This window comes from Poecilia reticulata, chromosome 20, assembly GCF_904066995.2.
Source record: "Poecilia reticulata chromosome 20, P_reticulata-male-v2, whole genome shotgun sequence".
In the NCBI taxonomy this organism is placed as follows: domain Eukaryota; kingdom Metazoa; phylum Chordata; class Actinopteri; order Cyprinodontiformes; family Poeciliidae; genus Poecilia; species Poecilia reticulata.
The window spans coordinates 27,568,542-27,583,076 of record NC_088849.1 but is presented as its reverse complement, the minus strand read 5'-3'; the positions used below and the strand labels follow the sequence as shown (position 1 = coordinate 27,583,076).

The window sequence follows — 14,535 nt, the reverse complement described above, 5'->3', positions numbered from 1 at the left end:
TGGTACGGAATAAGACATTATTGGTCTAATATAATACATTAGATTCGGTCTAATATTAGATATTAATTAATACGTTTATGGTGGATTTTATTTTATGCGCTGCATAGATTTTCTTGTGCGCTGAGACTGTGCGAGCAGAGCGCGATTGTGCAGGCGCGCAGCTTAGGGGGAACATTGCCTACAAGTACAAAAATGCACAAGGTACCAGATAGAAAGGTTGTAGAGAAACAACCTAGTGCATTGGAATCAGGGCAGTGTAGGCATGGGATTAGGTATCGGCATCCAATGTATGGCTCCTGGCCATTTAGATAACATCCAGTGTGGCCTATATATCCCAGGGTTGTCAAGAAGAATGTGTCTAAGAAACCTAGTCTAAAATACCACCAGGGAGCCTCCTCCCATCATGAGTACCCACACTGAGAAATAGCAGTCTTCTACACTCTGGTAGGGCAAAAGCCTACACAATATGACTCTGCCCTATCAGAGGCACGAACCTCTGGAGGAGTACGGGTTGTGGCAACTTGGTGCCTGGGCATCGTGAGGGGCTTTGGGTTCAGATAGAGTTCAAGTGGGTGATCCTGGTACATTAGGGTCACTCTTGGTTCTTCCCCAATATTTGGGATGATTTATGCCTCAAGTCCAAAAACTTTTCACAACTGCCCAGCACTCCACGAGATGTCCGTTTTAGGCACGTGGGACAGTTGGCATACGATGCGCACTAAAAGTCTCAAACAATGAAAAATATGAAGCAGGTGCATTTGGGTCACTAAGGGTTAAATCTTTCAGATGACCTGGGCATCTGACCGCTAGGCCATGGTAAAGCCGCTAGAATTTCTCAAATTTGGGTCAACAATGCATGTCTTTTGGCCAGGGTACCCTACCAAGGGGGAGACGGGATGTTAAGGGCGGAAGGATGATGAAGAGGAGATGAGTGAGTTTCAGCCTTCATCCCACCTGGCCTATAAGGTTTCCTCTTCCTCTTCTTGTTGTCATCTGTGACATCCGTCTCCTTGGTGACATCATCCAGGTGAGCGGCGTCCCGCTCGGGACTGGAGTCAGATTTCATGTCACAGTCCAAGTCACCTGCAGACAAAGCTGTAATGTGACGGCCAGGTTTTAAGGACACCTGGTTCTGATGGACTCCTGGGCCTTCCCATAAGGAGTTACCTCGGTTCTGGTCCGGCTCAATGAGGGTCTCTGGGTCCGGTGGCGTCTGCAGGACGGAGACAATGTTCTGGTTGATGATCTTCAGCTTCAACTTGGGTTTACACCTGAAGACAGAACAGAGTCATTGGTCTGACTCCCCAACTCAGGCTACCTGGGGGGAGGATAAGGGCTTTACCTGCGACACTTGCGCGGTGATGCGAGAGGTTGGACTAGGGCCTGCAGGTGAGTCAGACCGGACTCGGTTAGGCAGATGCCATCCTGAGTATACGTCTTCACGTCTGGAAACAGAGTCACGTGATCAGGCTGCAGGGAGACCGGAAGGTTAGAGCAACAGAACCAATACTGACCCACTTCTCTGGTTCTGGACACCATCTGAGCCATGAAGGAACCCAGAGGCTCCACCCTCCCTGCAACAGACAAATGGGTCAGTGTTTACCCTGCTCTCTGGGGGAATTTCATAATGAAGGCCATGCAGACCTGAGGAGGCGCGGCACAGAGAGCAGTCAAAGCCTTCATCAGCAGCGAGCGCCACCTCTTCTTCCGAGGCCAAACCCTGACAGACGCCGTGGACCCACCTGCAGACACACCACAGGTGAGACAACCCTGAGGCGAGACCCCCCTCCCCCAGGTTGAGACGGGCCCTACCTGTCGCACTGCTGGCACTGCAGCACCAGATCGTCCTGTGCATAGCGCCGCTGGCAGACGGGACACTGGCTGAGGCTGCCACACGGCCCACACAGGCTGTAGTTGTTCAGCCAATCACAGCGCAGCCCCGGCGAGGTGGAGCCACACAGCACACACCACACACACCTGCAGACAGAGGAGGGGCCGTCAGACATGCCCTCTGACCCCCGGTCTCCAATGCCTCCACCCACCACTTGCACTTCCAGGAGCCCTTGGGCACAGTGAGGAGGGGCGGGTCCAGGCAGTAGGTGTGGTAGCTGATGTCACAGTCGTCACAGAGCAGCAGGCGGGCGGGGTCGCAGGCGTCGCCACACGCTTCACATACCGTGCACTCCAGGCAGCGCCAGCCTTTGGTCAGCACCACCCGGGTGATCTGTAATCAGATTGCAAAGTAATGAGTGGATCGGAACCAGACTGCAGCAGAGGTGTAAGCGGGCCAGGAACGCACCTTGACGCCGACGCAGTAGGGATGGTAACACTGGCCGCACTGGGAGCAGGGCAGCAGACGGCCCTCTGAGCCTCGACCGAAGCTGCCACACACCACGCACATGTCCTGCAGAGACAGACGGAGAAATGCTAGGACACCAGGGCACCAGGAGGCGCCCGTGGACAACCGGGGACACCCGAGTACCTGTTTGAGAGTGAAATGGTCCGAGGTGGAGAACATCACCACCGTGTTGTGCATGGAGTTCTCCTCTTCCTCCTTCGCCTGAAACATCTCCACGTAACTTCCCTAGCAGACACACAGCAGGGGAGAGGTCAGCTTCCTGTTACCATGGCAACTCCATCAGCCAGCATGCTCTTACCCCAGGGAGCACAGTGAGGGTATCCTGAACCTTCAGCCGACTCCTGCCTCTTCCACCTCTTCCTCCACCAGCAGCTCCACCTCTGGACCGCTTCCTGCCTGGAAATCCTGAACCCCGACTCTGAGGAGGATGGGGATGGGAGGGGGTTAAACTAACAGGCATCTTACCATGGAAACCCTAGTGAGAGCAGCTCCCCTAACCCTTCCACTCCTTGAGTCAGGTCAGCAGAGGGCGCCACTGACTCAGTCGTAACCAGTGACCTGGGGCCTCATGTCTAAAGCGGCGTACGCATAAAAAATGTGCGGCGCCATATGTTATACACAAGTCGGCATATATAAAAATTTACTTTGCGTCAAAGATTGCATAAATATATGAACACTTTTTCCTTGCCGTGAAAATGTGCTGCAGCCACACAAACGTTTTATATGGACATTAATAAACTACAAAGCGTCAAAACTCACATAAATCCACTGAAATCTGACGACATTCAGTTATTTAGACCAAGAATCAAACCTGATGATTTTTATGATTTTAATATTTAATTCTTTAAACCAACAATGAAACTGAACCTCATTTATCCTCAGACAAATGAGGTCAGATGAACTCCAGGATGGTGAAACCATGAAGATGAAACTCATTTCATTCTGACTGGAGAGAAAACAGCTGGTCAGCAGATGGACCCACCAGGTTTGGTTCTGATCAGGAGACGATCAGGTCCAGCAGCAGCTGGTCCAGGTGAGCTGCTACCTGAGGAGCTCTGATGGAGGATTGATCACAGATCAGATGGATCTGATGGTTGATCAGCTTTAGATCCATCCAGACTGATCATCCTGGATCTGAGCAGAGCCCAGCGGTACCGGTACCGGTCCAGCTGCGGTACCGGTACCGGTCCAGCTGTGGTACCGGTCCAGCTGCCTTATGGACAGAAAGCATCTCTGTACATGAAGCTCCTGCTGCTGATTCCTGTCTGCAGGACAAACGTCCAGATTCCCACTCAGAGCCTCTCTGGTCTGTAATCCGGCTGGACGCTCTGCTGCTGCAGCAGGTCCGACCTGGACAGCTTTAGTTTATTCTTTTATTTGGATTTTTCCTTTCTTTAAAATGTATTATTTTTATTTTTGTGAGGTGACTGATCTTATGTGATCTGAAAACACCTTCTAAATAAAATATACAATATTTTATTTATTTGTGCATGGAGTAGTATAAATATTACAAATACTAATCAGGCACAAACGGGACGTTGCCATGGTTACTACTTCACCTGGCGGCAGACTTCCTGGTATTTATACTAATTTACATTAAGATGTATTCATGGAGGCGACAGGCAGAGCAGCAGCTGTTCTGTTTCTCCTAAATTGGGATTTATAAAGGAAAGGTGCGCAGGCTTTATACATCCAGATTTTTTTGTGTGCCGCACTTTTCTACATTTGTTCGTACGCCTAGTGGCCTCCATACATAAAACTGCGCACTCGTTTATGCACGAGGCCCCTGGAACTGGGTAGCTAACCGGATCCAGACCCATTTAAACTCACATAAAAAGGAAATATTTAAAGTCCCAAAATTTAAATCCAAGACAAAGATGATAAAGTAATAAGACCAGAGTGAAGCTGGTTTACAGTCCTGATTTAAGAGAACCAGCAGGTTCTGAACATCTCAGGTTTTCAGGCCGTTTGTTCTAGCAAAGCCGAATGTTGGGTTCTGAAGCAGAACCAGTACCAGAACCAGAAAGCAGCTGGACCAGAAGAATTGCCATGTACGGCTGGAGGCGGGCTCAGCTGGAGCAGCAAGCTTCTGATTGGTTACATTTAAATCCAAAGAACAATTTAAATCCTCACTTTCAGCCTCAGGCTAACTGCTGCTGCTGCTGGAACCAAATGCCTGACAACTTGAAGCCATCATGTCTGGGTACGCTTATTTACCACTTTCATGCTCCACAGAGGAGAGTCAGGTGGGCGGGGCTTAGGGCTCCAACCTCCCTCCCCCGTGGAATCCTGGGAGGATGAGGGAGGGCTCGGCGCCCTGCGGCTGCTGCACCACGAACCCTGAGTCATGCAGAGGGGCCAGGTAGGAGGGCAAGAGTGAGAGGAAGAGTGGAGGGGGACAAAATGCAGCAACATAAATGCAACAGCCACAAATAAAAAACAGCCTAGTCAAGATGTGAGATGTTACCATGACAACCGCATGCAGCTCTGCTCAAACATTCAGAAAGTTTAAATAGCGACATGCTAAATGGCTGCAGCCACAAAGAAGCAGCATGCACCAGATCGGAGGCTCCGGCCCGCCGGGGAGGAGGATCCGGCCCGACAGGCGAGAAGCCTGACAGGCAGGATGCTCCGGCCCACCAGGCGAGGCTCTGGGTCTCCAACCAGAGGCTCTGATGCTTCTGAGCGAGGCTGCTGATCGGATCGGACCTGTGGTACCTGCCGGGACCGCGCTCTGCCGGGGGAGAACTTCCTCTTGGAGATGGCGGGCTTTCCCATGCCAATCTTTGGGGTCAGTAGGAACACGGCAGTGGGTGGAGCCTAGGGACATGAAGTGAGATCAGCCAGTGGAGACTGCAAGAGATGTTAGTAGCCCTGCCGGAGTCTTACCTGGGAAGGGGGCGAAGTCTCTATGGAGGATGGAGGAGTTGGTGGAGTCAGAGGTGGAGGAGTGACCGGGGTCCGGGCAGGTGAGGTCTCGGGAGACGCCTCTGTGGAAAACGGAGACTGCCGAAGACGGATGGACAGGTCGTCTGAGGGGTGGGACCAGGAAGGGAGGGGCCTTAGGCTCCGCCACTTTCCTCTGCGGGAGGTGGGAGGTGTGGCTGAGGTCATCAGCTCCATCACTTCCATGTCCAAGGATTGGTCCAGATCTAGAATGGGGCCATCTGAGGTCTCCTCCTCATCTGGTCCCGCCTCCTCATCTCTGATTGGCTGGTGTCTCTCTGCCGTCCCTATCTCCTGCTTCTCTGAAGGCTCGCAGTGGGATTGTTGTCCATCTTTGGTTGACTCTGTTGCCATGGCAACTAGTTTATTCAGGCTCTGTGATTGGCTGTACTCTTCCTCCATATTCCTCCTCTCAGCCAATGGAGGATGGTCTCCTCTCGGGGCTGTGTCCTGAGAGCGAGAACAGGAGGACAGGGAGACTGATGGAAAGGAGGAGCCTACAGAAACAAGAACCAGAACCAATTAGAACTCAACCCTTGACCGACCCGTCAGAACCCAGAAACAATGTAGGTGAGACAGCACAACCCAAATTTGACCATAGGAACTGATCTGGACCATTGGAACCAGTGTAAACCAGTCTTGTCCGCTGGAGATAGATGGTATCAGCACAACTTCGGTTCTCACCTGAAGGACAGACCGGACCCAGTGTTGGGCTACTCTCATCATCTCCTTGTGCCTCAGTCATTTCAGCAGAATCGTCCTCATCTTCTGGACTCTCCATTGCCGCTTCTCCTTGCTCTTCCTCAGCAATCCTCTGCTCTGCTGCAGGAACAACACCAGTTTAGAAAACAGTCTGATGTCCCATCAGAGCTGGACTCTCCATGATACTCACCTCCAGCAGGTCCACAACCATGTCCAGAACTAGGCCGTTCAGGGATAAGGCTAAAGTTCACACCAGAACCACCACAATCAAGATCAGGTTCAGAGCAAGCTACTGGCTGAACATGGTTACCTGGATCAAGATTGAACAGTAGCTGTCCAGGACCAGGACCAAAATCAGAACCAACATCAGAACCAGACTCTGGAGACAATGAACCAATGGTAATCCTGTCAGAACCTGGCTTCAGCTGCACAGGACCTGGTCTGGGACCAGCATGAGGTCTTTCTGAACACACTGCCCCAAGGACAGAACATTCTTGTGACGTTCTGACAAAGCTAACTGGAGCCTGAAGCGTTGAAGTCAATACTTCAGATGGAGGGCTAACCTGTGGGTGGACAGAGCCTGAAGGACTGGCAAGGCTTTGAGTAGGCTGAGCAGGGTCACCAGATCTCTGAGATCCTTCATTGGATTCTGCCGTTTGGACAGCACCAGCATCCAGAACAGAGTAAGAGGGAACAGCAGCACTTTGGATGGAAAGATCAACAGCCTGGACCCAATCTGACAGAGAGTTCGGGCTGTAGGGAGCTTGACGAAGGTCGGGACTGGTTCCAGGGTTGGACGAGGGTCTGTGGGGCACCGTCGCATCCAGAGCTGGACTCTGAAGTGGGCTAACGGATGTTTGTACTATACAAACAGTATTAGCTTGACCAGCATGACTAGTCCTTGGAGAGACACCATTTGTGGGAATACTGGTCAGACTGTTGGCAACAGAACTGCTAGCTGACAGAGTATGGGTAGAAGATGTCATTGCAGAGCTGTGGACTTGTGTGGGACCAAAGTCAATAAGGGCCTCAGTATGGACCAGTCTATCCGGGTGGAGCTCTATATCCTTACCCTGACCAGAAATGGAGTCACCAGGTTGAGCCGGTTGTGCTTCGATTAATGATGGAGACTCTGGGCCATCTTGTTGTGTTGTGGACCTCGCTGGTATGAGACCAGCTGACTGTGGTGTGTGGTGAGTCTCTATTGGCAAGACTTTGAGACAGAAGGCAGGGTTTGTAGGCATTGTAGGCACTGGCTCAGCTTGTTTGGAACCATCACTTGTGCATGGTGACAGACTTTTGTAAGGACTCTGGTCTACCTTTGTGTCCTGGACACAAGGTGAGCAAGTTAGGCTACTGTGTTCAAGAGAAGTGCTACTGTTATCAAGGCTTTCTGGCATCTGTAGGGCAGGGATGTGAGGCTGGTAGTTCTCAGCAGATTGCACTGTAGAGGAGTCATGGGTGAACTCTATACCTTCCAGATTCAGTCCACCAGAGTCAATACTTTGCCTGACCATCTTGTAGTGCGCTGGACTTGCAGGTTGTGAAGAGCTGTGGGGTCTAGGTTTCCCCAGGAGAGGGTGAGGGCTACAAGGAGCTGAATAGGATCCAAGTGCCATCTTGGTAGATGTACCAGATATCTGTGGTGATTTAGGGTTCAGACTACAGAGAATCTGTGGAAGGTCTGAGCCAGTGATTGTGTGGTCCAGTGTTCTGGGAGTTTGTGGGCAAGATGTATTAGTTTCCAATGTATGGTTGGGCTGGGAGTTCATGATGCTTATTGGACTGCATGGTCTTTGTAGCGGTGCCTCGGGTTCCAGATGGTATCCTTGTTGAAACCTGGTAGGACTCAGCCCTGATGTACTCAAACTCTGTGGCTGGGGGTTGTTAACCAGATGTTCCTGCAGAGATTGAGTACCCAGTTGGTCCTCTGTGAAGTCTGGTTCAGAAGAAGGACAGTTCAAACTGAGCTTAGAAGAACTCTGAAGAACCTTTACGGGGTAACTTTTGGTTGGACTAGGACAAGAGGACACTGGCCCAAATTCAAATCCTGTTGGTCTAGCCTGACATTGAGGAGACCTTTCAGGTTCAAGTTGGTGTGGCAGGGCACTTTCCTGGTATTCTGACTGACAGTGTGGTGATGAGCAAGGTGACTGTTGGTCAATGGAAGCAGGGTGAGATAATGTTGAGCTCGACATACAATGTGTTGGCCTGAAGCTGTCCTGGTGATCTCCATCACTACTTTCTTGGAGATGTGGTAGTTCAGCAGAACTTGGATGGATCTCTTTAGGCAACAAAGTTGCCACTTCTGAGAAGTTTACGAGGTTTAATTCAGGACAGTCTTCTGTCCTTTCAAGAGATGGTGGATGATCTTGTTTGAGATTTTTAGGAGATGTAAAAAGACTTTGGAGATCGGCTTCTGGACATGGAACCAAACCTTCACCCAAGTTCTTCAGAGGATGTTCTTGAATCTGGCAAGTTTCCCCTGGAGACGGAGCAGAACCTTTTAGTAATGGTTTTGGACTTGTACACATGTGGCTAAGGGGTGGACCAGATTGATTGGTGCCTTCTGGAGCTGGAGAAGGAGTTTCATATTTCTCACCAGGAGACTCCACAGATGGTTGCTGAAACTTTAGGGGAGACATTGGAGGAATATGCTGATCAGAAGAAAGCAGCAGACTTTGATGGGTTGTCTGTAGAGAGGGTGAGAAAGTCTCTTTTAAAGATGGCCCCTGGTTGTTTTTGGTCTCCACTGAAGAAGCCTGCTGGACCTGACCAGTAACCTGCTCATCTGCTGATGGAACAAGGTTTCTATGGGGTTGAGTCTTCTTTAGAGATGGTAGAAGACTCTTATGGGTCTCTTCTAGAGACAATGCATCATTTTTATCAGGATCTTGTACAAGGCATGAGGGACTTTGGTGGCTCTGCTCTGGAGATGGTCCAAGATTTGGATGGCTGTCCTCTAGAATTGGTGTAGGAAGTGTAGTAGAAGTCTGAGGAAAATCATCTGCTGGTACTGCAGCACTCCAATGGGCCTCCTGCTGAGGTACTGAAGGGCTCTGACACAGGGTGAGTGGAAGATGAATTGGAACAATGCTCGAGTTCTCTACTACATGATTCTTAAGGGGCTCCTCTGTAGAGGAGGAAGGACTTTCTGCCGTCTTTACAGAAAATTCACCAGAGACTTCAGCCTCTTCTGGTAAGAATTGATCGATCCCTCCTGGAAAGGTTGCAGAACTCTGATAGGTCCCCTCATAACTCTGATGTACCACTGTAGGTGATACAGAACTCTGATGGGTTGAGGGTGTTGATGATGGACTCTGATGGGTCTCGGCAGGAGTTCTTACAGGACTTTCATGGGTCATGGCTGGAGCTGTCGGACTCTCATGGGTCTCAGATGAAGATGATGCAGGAATCTGATGGGTCTCACTTGGAGGCATAGTAGGAATCTTATGTGTCTCCTCTGGAGGTGTTGATGGACTCTGATGGGACTCAGAAGAAGGTGAAGCAGTACTCAGAGTCTCAACAACAACCTTATGGGTCTCAGCTGGAGGTGACGCAGTACTCAGAGTCTCAACAAGAACTTTATGGGTGTTGGTTGGAGGTGACGCAGGGCTACGCTGGGGCTCGGCTGGAGGGGACGCAGGGCTCCGCTGGGGCTCGGCTGGAGGGGACGCAGGGCTCCGCTGGGGCACGGCTGGAGGGGACGCAGGGCTCCGCTGGGGCTCGGCTGGAGGGGACGCAGGGCTCCGCTGGGGCTCGGCTGGAGGGGACGCAGGGCTCCGCTGGGGCTCGGCTGGAGGGGACGCAGGGCTCCGCTGGGGCTCGGCTGGAGGGGACGCAGGGCTCCGCTGGGGCTCGGCTGGAGGGGACGCAGGGCTCCGCTGGGGCTCGGCTGGAGGGGACGCAGGGCTCCGCTGGGGCTCGGCTGGAGGGGACGCAGGGCTCCGCTGGGGCACGGCTGGAGGGGACGCAGGGCTCCGCTGGGGCTCGGCTGGAGGGGACGCAGGGCTCCGCTGGGGCTCGGCTGGAGGGGACGCAGGGCTCCGCTGGGGCTCGGCTGGAGGGGACGCAGGGCTCCGGTGGGGCTCGGCTGGAGGGGACGCAGGGCTCCGGTGGGGCTCGGCTGGAGGGGACGCAGGGCTCCGGTGGGGCTCGGCTGGAGGGGACGCAGGGCTCCGCTGGGGCTCGGCTGGAGGGGACGCAGGGCTCCGCTGGGGCTCGGCTGGAGGGGACGCAGGGCTCCGCTGGGGCTCGGCTGGAGGGGACGCAGGGCTCCGATGGGGCTCGGCTGGAGGGGACGCAGGACTCCGGTGGGGCTCGGCTGGAGGGGACGCAGGACTCCGGTGGGGCTCGGCTGGAGGGGACGCAGGACTCCGGTGGGGCTCGGCTGGAGGGGACGCAGGACTCTGGTGGGGCTCGGCTGCAGCTTGCTCCAGGATCTGAACGAAGGCGGATGGTGATATGACAGGTGGTTTGTATTTTGCAAGAGTCGGTGACGACGGGAGGTCCGTCTGCTCTGATGTTGATGTGTGCCTCTGATCTCCAGTAGGTGGAGATGGACTTTTTTCAAGAACTTCTAGCGACGCTGCAACACCGTCCTTCCGATACGATGGAGAGCGTGGAGGAATGAGCTGGAGGTCCTTCTGAGACGTTCCAGGAATGCTTTCACTTGCTACCGAACTTATTGAATGGTCTGCAGAAGTGGGTGTGGGACTAGGTTGAAGCTCTGATAAGTTCGGACTCTGCAGAGGACTAGATGGTAGCTCCAGGCAGATGAGCTGGCCTGGATCAGGAGCAGCAGGTGGACTAAGTGCCAGAGAGGTGTCAGAGGGTGGGGCTAGCTGCTGTTCCAAAGGGCTGCAGGAGGAGCAGAGGTAGAGGTCAGACTCTGCTGTGCGCTCCCCAGCCTGGTCCGAACACTCAGCATGAACAGACCTGAAGCACAGAGAACATCAAACACTCAAAAGACTGAGGAAGGAAAGTAAACACATTTCAGTCACATCCTGTCAAAGAGCTGCAAGACCTCATAGTTGTTTGTTTACCTCCATCTTTACTGAAGAAAATTGAAAACTGGCTTCTAGTCAGAGGATAACTCCACTCTAAACCTGTTTACCTGTAGCAGCTGCTGCAGGTCAGACTGTCCTGTGGCGAGGCAAAGTCAACAGCACGGTAACAGAGAGGACAGGGCAGGGCAGGGTCACATGACTCGCACAAAAACTGATGATTGGCCCACTGACCCGATGATGTCACACCACATCGGCGACATACTCTGCAGTTCTGGAGAAAAAAGGCACATTGAAATCAGAAGCAACACACCTGGACAGTTGTACCCGACAGAGATTTTCTGACCTTGCAGGTCCAAGTGCTGTTGGATGTGCCGTCCAGAGGAGGAGAGAGGCAGTGTGTGTGGTAGGTCTTATCACAGCGCTGACACACCAGCAGCAGGCCTTCGTTGCCCCGTAACCTGACACACACACACAGAGAGCTGGTCAGGACCGACAGGATGACCTCTGACCTGCTGAACCAGTCAAGCCAACAGTGATGCTCCACAGTCAGGTACTAGTTCAGTCAGAAGCTCTGTCACCTGCAGCTGCGACACACCCTGCAGGCGGGACACTGCCACCCGGACCGGACCAGAGGGGATGGGGTGAGAGCCGGCTCCAGGCAGCTGCCATGGTAACAGCTACCACAACAACAGCACATCAACAAGTTGCTGGGTTCGGTTCCGCCCAAACATGACAAACACCTCGAGGAGCCTGTGTAGACAGAGGTTAGTATGTTTCCATGGCAACAAAGAGGCGAAGTGGGGGGAGGCGGAGTTCTGTGTTCCCCCACCTGGGCGGGCGTGTGTCGGGCACAGTGTAAGCCTTTGGGTCCAGTCCTGATGAGCACCAGCAGCAGCAGCACAGGGAAAGTGATAGCTCCGCCCACATCCCGTCTCCTGGCAACGCAGCGAAGCACCCAGGCGTTGGCAGAACCCACATACCTGGACAGATGAGACAGGGGGCGGGGCTTATTAATTTGACTGATGGGTTCCAGAGTGCAACTGGATCTGAGCCAAGAGCCCGTTCAGCATCAGAGTTCCTGAAGGTCTAAAGTCCTGAAAACACCTGGACACCCAGGCAGAAGGCTGTGCTCTCCATCCATCAACCCCCCAGACAACTTCCGGTCAGAAACTCACCTGGCTGCTTCCTGAGTCGATGGCTTTGTCCACAAAGAGCAATGACTGGCCATCGCCATGGCGCACACCTTCTGACCAGGCGGCACACTGCAGGTGAGCACAGCACTGACCTGCACACAGAGCCAGGTAAGCACATGTATACGGAGGAGAAGACGGAAAAGGAGGAAGGGTTACCTGTGGGGTCGAACAGTGATTGGACGTTGATGTCGTGTGGAAGGCCGATGGGTCCGAGCTGCCGCATGAACTCTGAAGAAGATTCATCTTCTGAAACACAGAGGGACCGTGACTGACCTGCAGCCCATCACCAGGTGATCACCTGATGGTGGATCACCGGGTGATCTCCAGGTGATCACCCGAAAATCTACCATCAGGTGATCACCTGGAGATCAGGTGCACCAGTACTCACCACACTGTGCTGGTCTGCTGCACCTGACAACAAACAGATCATCTGGTCAGCCTCATCTTTTCAAACCAACAGTTTCTTCCTCTTTATCTCTGAACAGGAAGTGAGGTCACATACGTGGGCGGGGCCCTGTCTCCACGGTAGCAGTGGTCATGGCAGTCATCAACACGATCAGAGGAGGTGCGGCGGTTCAGGATGTGGAGTGGGATGTAGCCTGGCGTCGGACCAAACACCACAAGACGACCCTGGCCCAGAGGAGGCTGGTCGCCGCGGTAACAGAAGGCACATTGCTTCAGCCTGCAGGAGGACAGGAGAATACATGAACTCAGGCGGGTCCTGTGTGACCATGGCAACGGGTCATCTAATTATGCCTAGTCCAGGGAATATTTGCTCTGAAACCATTCAGAAGGTTCTCCACAGCTCTCCCCACATGACAAGCCAATCAGTAGCAGCGGAGCCTGAGGAGGAGTGTTTCCATGGGAACACCCAGACTCACCGTTTCTTGGCATGTCCCAGGGTTGGGGCGGGTGAGTCTCCTGATTCCTCTGATGGGGAGTGCTGGAACAGGGGGGAAAGGGAGCTCTCATCCTCATCCTCCAGGCAAAGGGACACCGAAGGACTGGAGTGGGGACTCAGTTCTGGATTCTGCTGCACAGTACCGGCACCACAGCCCTCCTTGGTGTCCACGGAAACCTTACTGGGACAGCTGCTCTCCATAGGGGTGGGGCTGTGGGCAGGTTCCCCTGGTTCTGGGGCGCAGACCTGAGCATCCTCCACAGGGACGTATTGCGATAACAGATCAACAGGAACAGGACCGGTTCTGGTTCCGTCTACCTCATGAGAAACGGGGGCTGGTTTTGAGCTGCACTTTGGGACTCTGGGCTCAGGAGCTGGTTCAGGACAGGAACTGAGCCCAACCTGGCTCAGTTCAAGGTCTGGTTCAGGGTTTTTGTGGGACTTCCGCCTGGAGGTGGACCTTCGAGAACCCACAAGCTTCTTAGGTCCCATGGGCTCCTTGGCGTCTGGAGGCTCCTTGGCCTCTGGGGGCTCCAGCAGCTCCGTGACCTCCTTGGCCTCCTGCGGTCCCTTGAGCTCTGGTGGTTTCAGGGACTCCTTGGGCTCCAGCAGTTGAATGTGCTCCTTGGATTCCATGAGCTCCTTAGCCTCTGGGGGCTCCTTGGGCTCCTGCGGTCCCTTGGCCTCTGAGGGCTCCTTGGGCTCTGTGGAGATCAGACAGAGGATTCAAAGGAGAGTGCAGAATTCAGAAGTAGCTCGGTGAAGTCAGAGTGCAGCTAAGTTTGAGTCAGAAAATGAAGCTGAGATTTTTTGTAGGACCTCCTGAGAACTAATGAGTTCCTGTGGGTGGAGCTCTGATCTGTCATTAAGGCCCACCTGTCTTCTTCTGGAGTCGCCTCTTCTCTGTAGTCCCTGCGCTTTCTTCACCCTCTACCTGGGCTCTTCCTCGGCTTCGCCCCCTGCAGGAACACAATTCAACAGGAATTGTTGATATTTATGCAATTGCTGCTGGAAACCTGGTTCTTCTCGCATTCAGAAACACTTTAAGAACATGAGCAGAATGACATCACAGCCTGTGTCTGGTAGGAAGTAAACCCAGGAGCTAAGTCCACCCCTCACCTGGTGCCTATTTTACCATCATGCCCCTTACCACTTCCTCCTGACATTCTGACCACAAACATACTTTTAGGTACAGTCGTATGTCTGTGAGGACCCTAAGTGTTAGTACTAGGGCTGTGTAATAACATCGATTTTGAGATACATATCGATATTTTCTTTCCTAAAAAAACAAAACAAAAATCGATATTCATCCACAAGTATCGTAACATCCAACTGTCACCTTGCTCACTCACTGCTTGCTTCGCCGGGAGACAGATTCGGTCTCAGGCTGAGTGGTTCCTTCAGATGTCAAGTTAAAAAAAATCA

General features: G+C 53.0%; 1 protein-coding gene across 13 annotated transcripts in view; it reads right to left on the bottom strand.

The window, feature by feature from the left end:
* Positions 1 to 14,535, bottom strand: part of kmt2ca (lysine (K)-specific methyltransferase 2Ca) — a 40,190-nt gene that overhangs the window by 21,532 nt on the left and 4,123 nt on the right. For 4 of the 13 annotated variants that reach the window (XM_081601908.1, XM_081601909.1, XM_081601913.1 and 1 more), the window contains exons 3-26: positions 13,987 to 14,069; positions 13,091 to 13,814; positions 12,712 to 12,891; positions 12,598 to 12,620; positions 12,366 to 12,455; positions 12,192 to 12,301; positions 11,846 to 11,996; positions 11,595 to 11,766; positions 11,360 to 11,474; positions 11,124 to 11,287; positions 6,198 to 10,945; positions 5,990 to 6,127; positions 5,249 to 5,802; positions 5,069 to 5,179; positions 4,577 to 4,699; positions 2,658 to 2,777; positions 2,483 to 2,584; positions 2,300 to 2,404; positions 2,043 to 2,224; positions 1,813 to 1,977; positions 1,645 to 1,742; positions 1,515 to 1,574; positions 1,343 to 1,445; positions 955 to 1,271 (exon numbers count right to left, since the gene is read on the bottom strand). In XM_081601908.1, coding sequence (XP_081458034.1) covers positions 955 to 1,271; positions 1,343 to 1,445; positions 1,515 to 1,574; positions 1,645 to 1,742; positions 1,813 to 1,977; positions 2,043 to 2,224; positions 2,300 to 2,404; positions 2,483 to 2,584; positions 2,658 to 2,777; positions 4,577 to 4,699; positions 5,069 to 5,179; positions 5,249 to 5,802; positions 5,990 to 6,127; positions 6,198 to 10,945; positions 11,124 to 11,287; positions 11,360 to 11,474; positions 11,595 to 11,766; positions 11,846 to 11,996; positions 12,192 to 12,301; positions 12,366 to 12,455; positions 12,598 to 12,620; positions 12,712 to 12,891; positions 13,091 to 13,814; positions 13,987 to 14,069 — 8,738 coding nt within the window. The remainder of the gene's footprint in view (positions 1 to 954; positions 1,272 to 1,342; positions 1,446 to 1,514; positions 1,575 to 1,644; positions 1,743 to 1,812; positions 1,978 to 2,042; positions 2,225 to 2,299; positions 2,405 to 2,482; positions 2,585 to 2,657; positions 2,778 to 4,576; positions 4,700 to 5,068; positions 5,180 to 5,248; positions 5,803 to 5,989; positions 6,128 to 6,197; positions 10,946 to 11,123; positions 11,288 to 11,359; positions 11,475 to 11,594; positions 11,767 to 11,845; positions 11,997 to 12,191; positions 12,302 to 12,365; positions 12,456 to 12,597; positions 12,621 to 12,711; positions 12,892 to 13,090; positions 13,815 to 13,986; positions 14,070 to 14,535) is intronic. The other 9 variants (XM_081601915.1, XM_081601917.1, XM_081601914.1 and 6 more) reach the window with 9 other exon arrangements.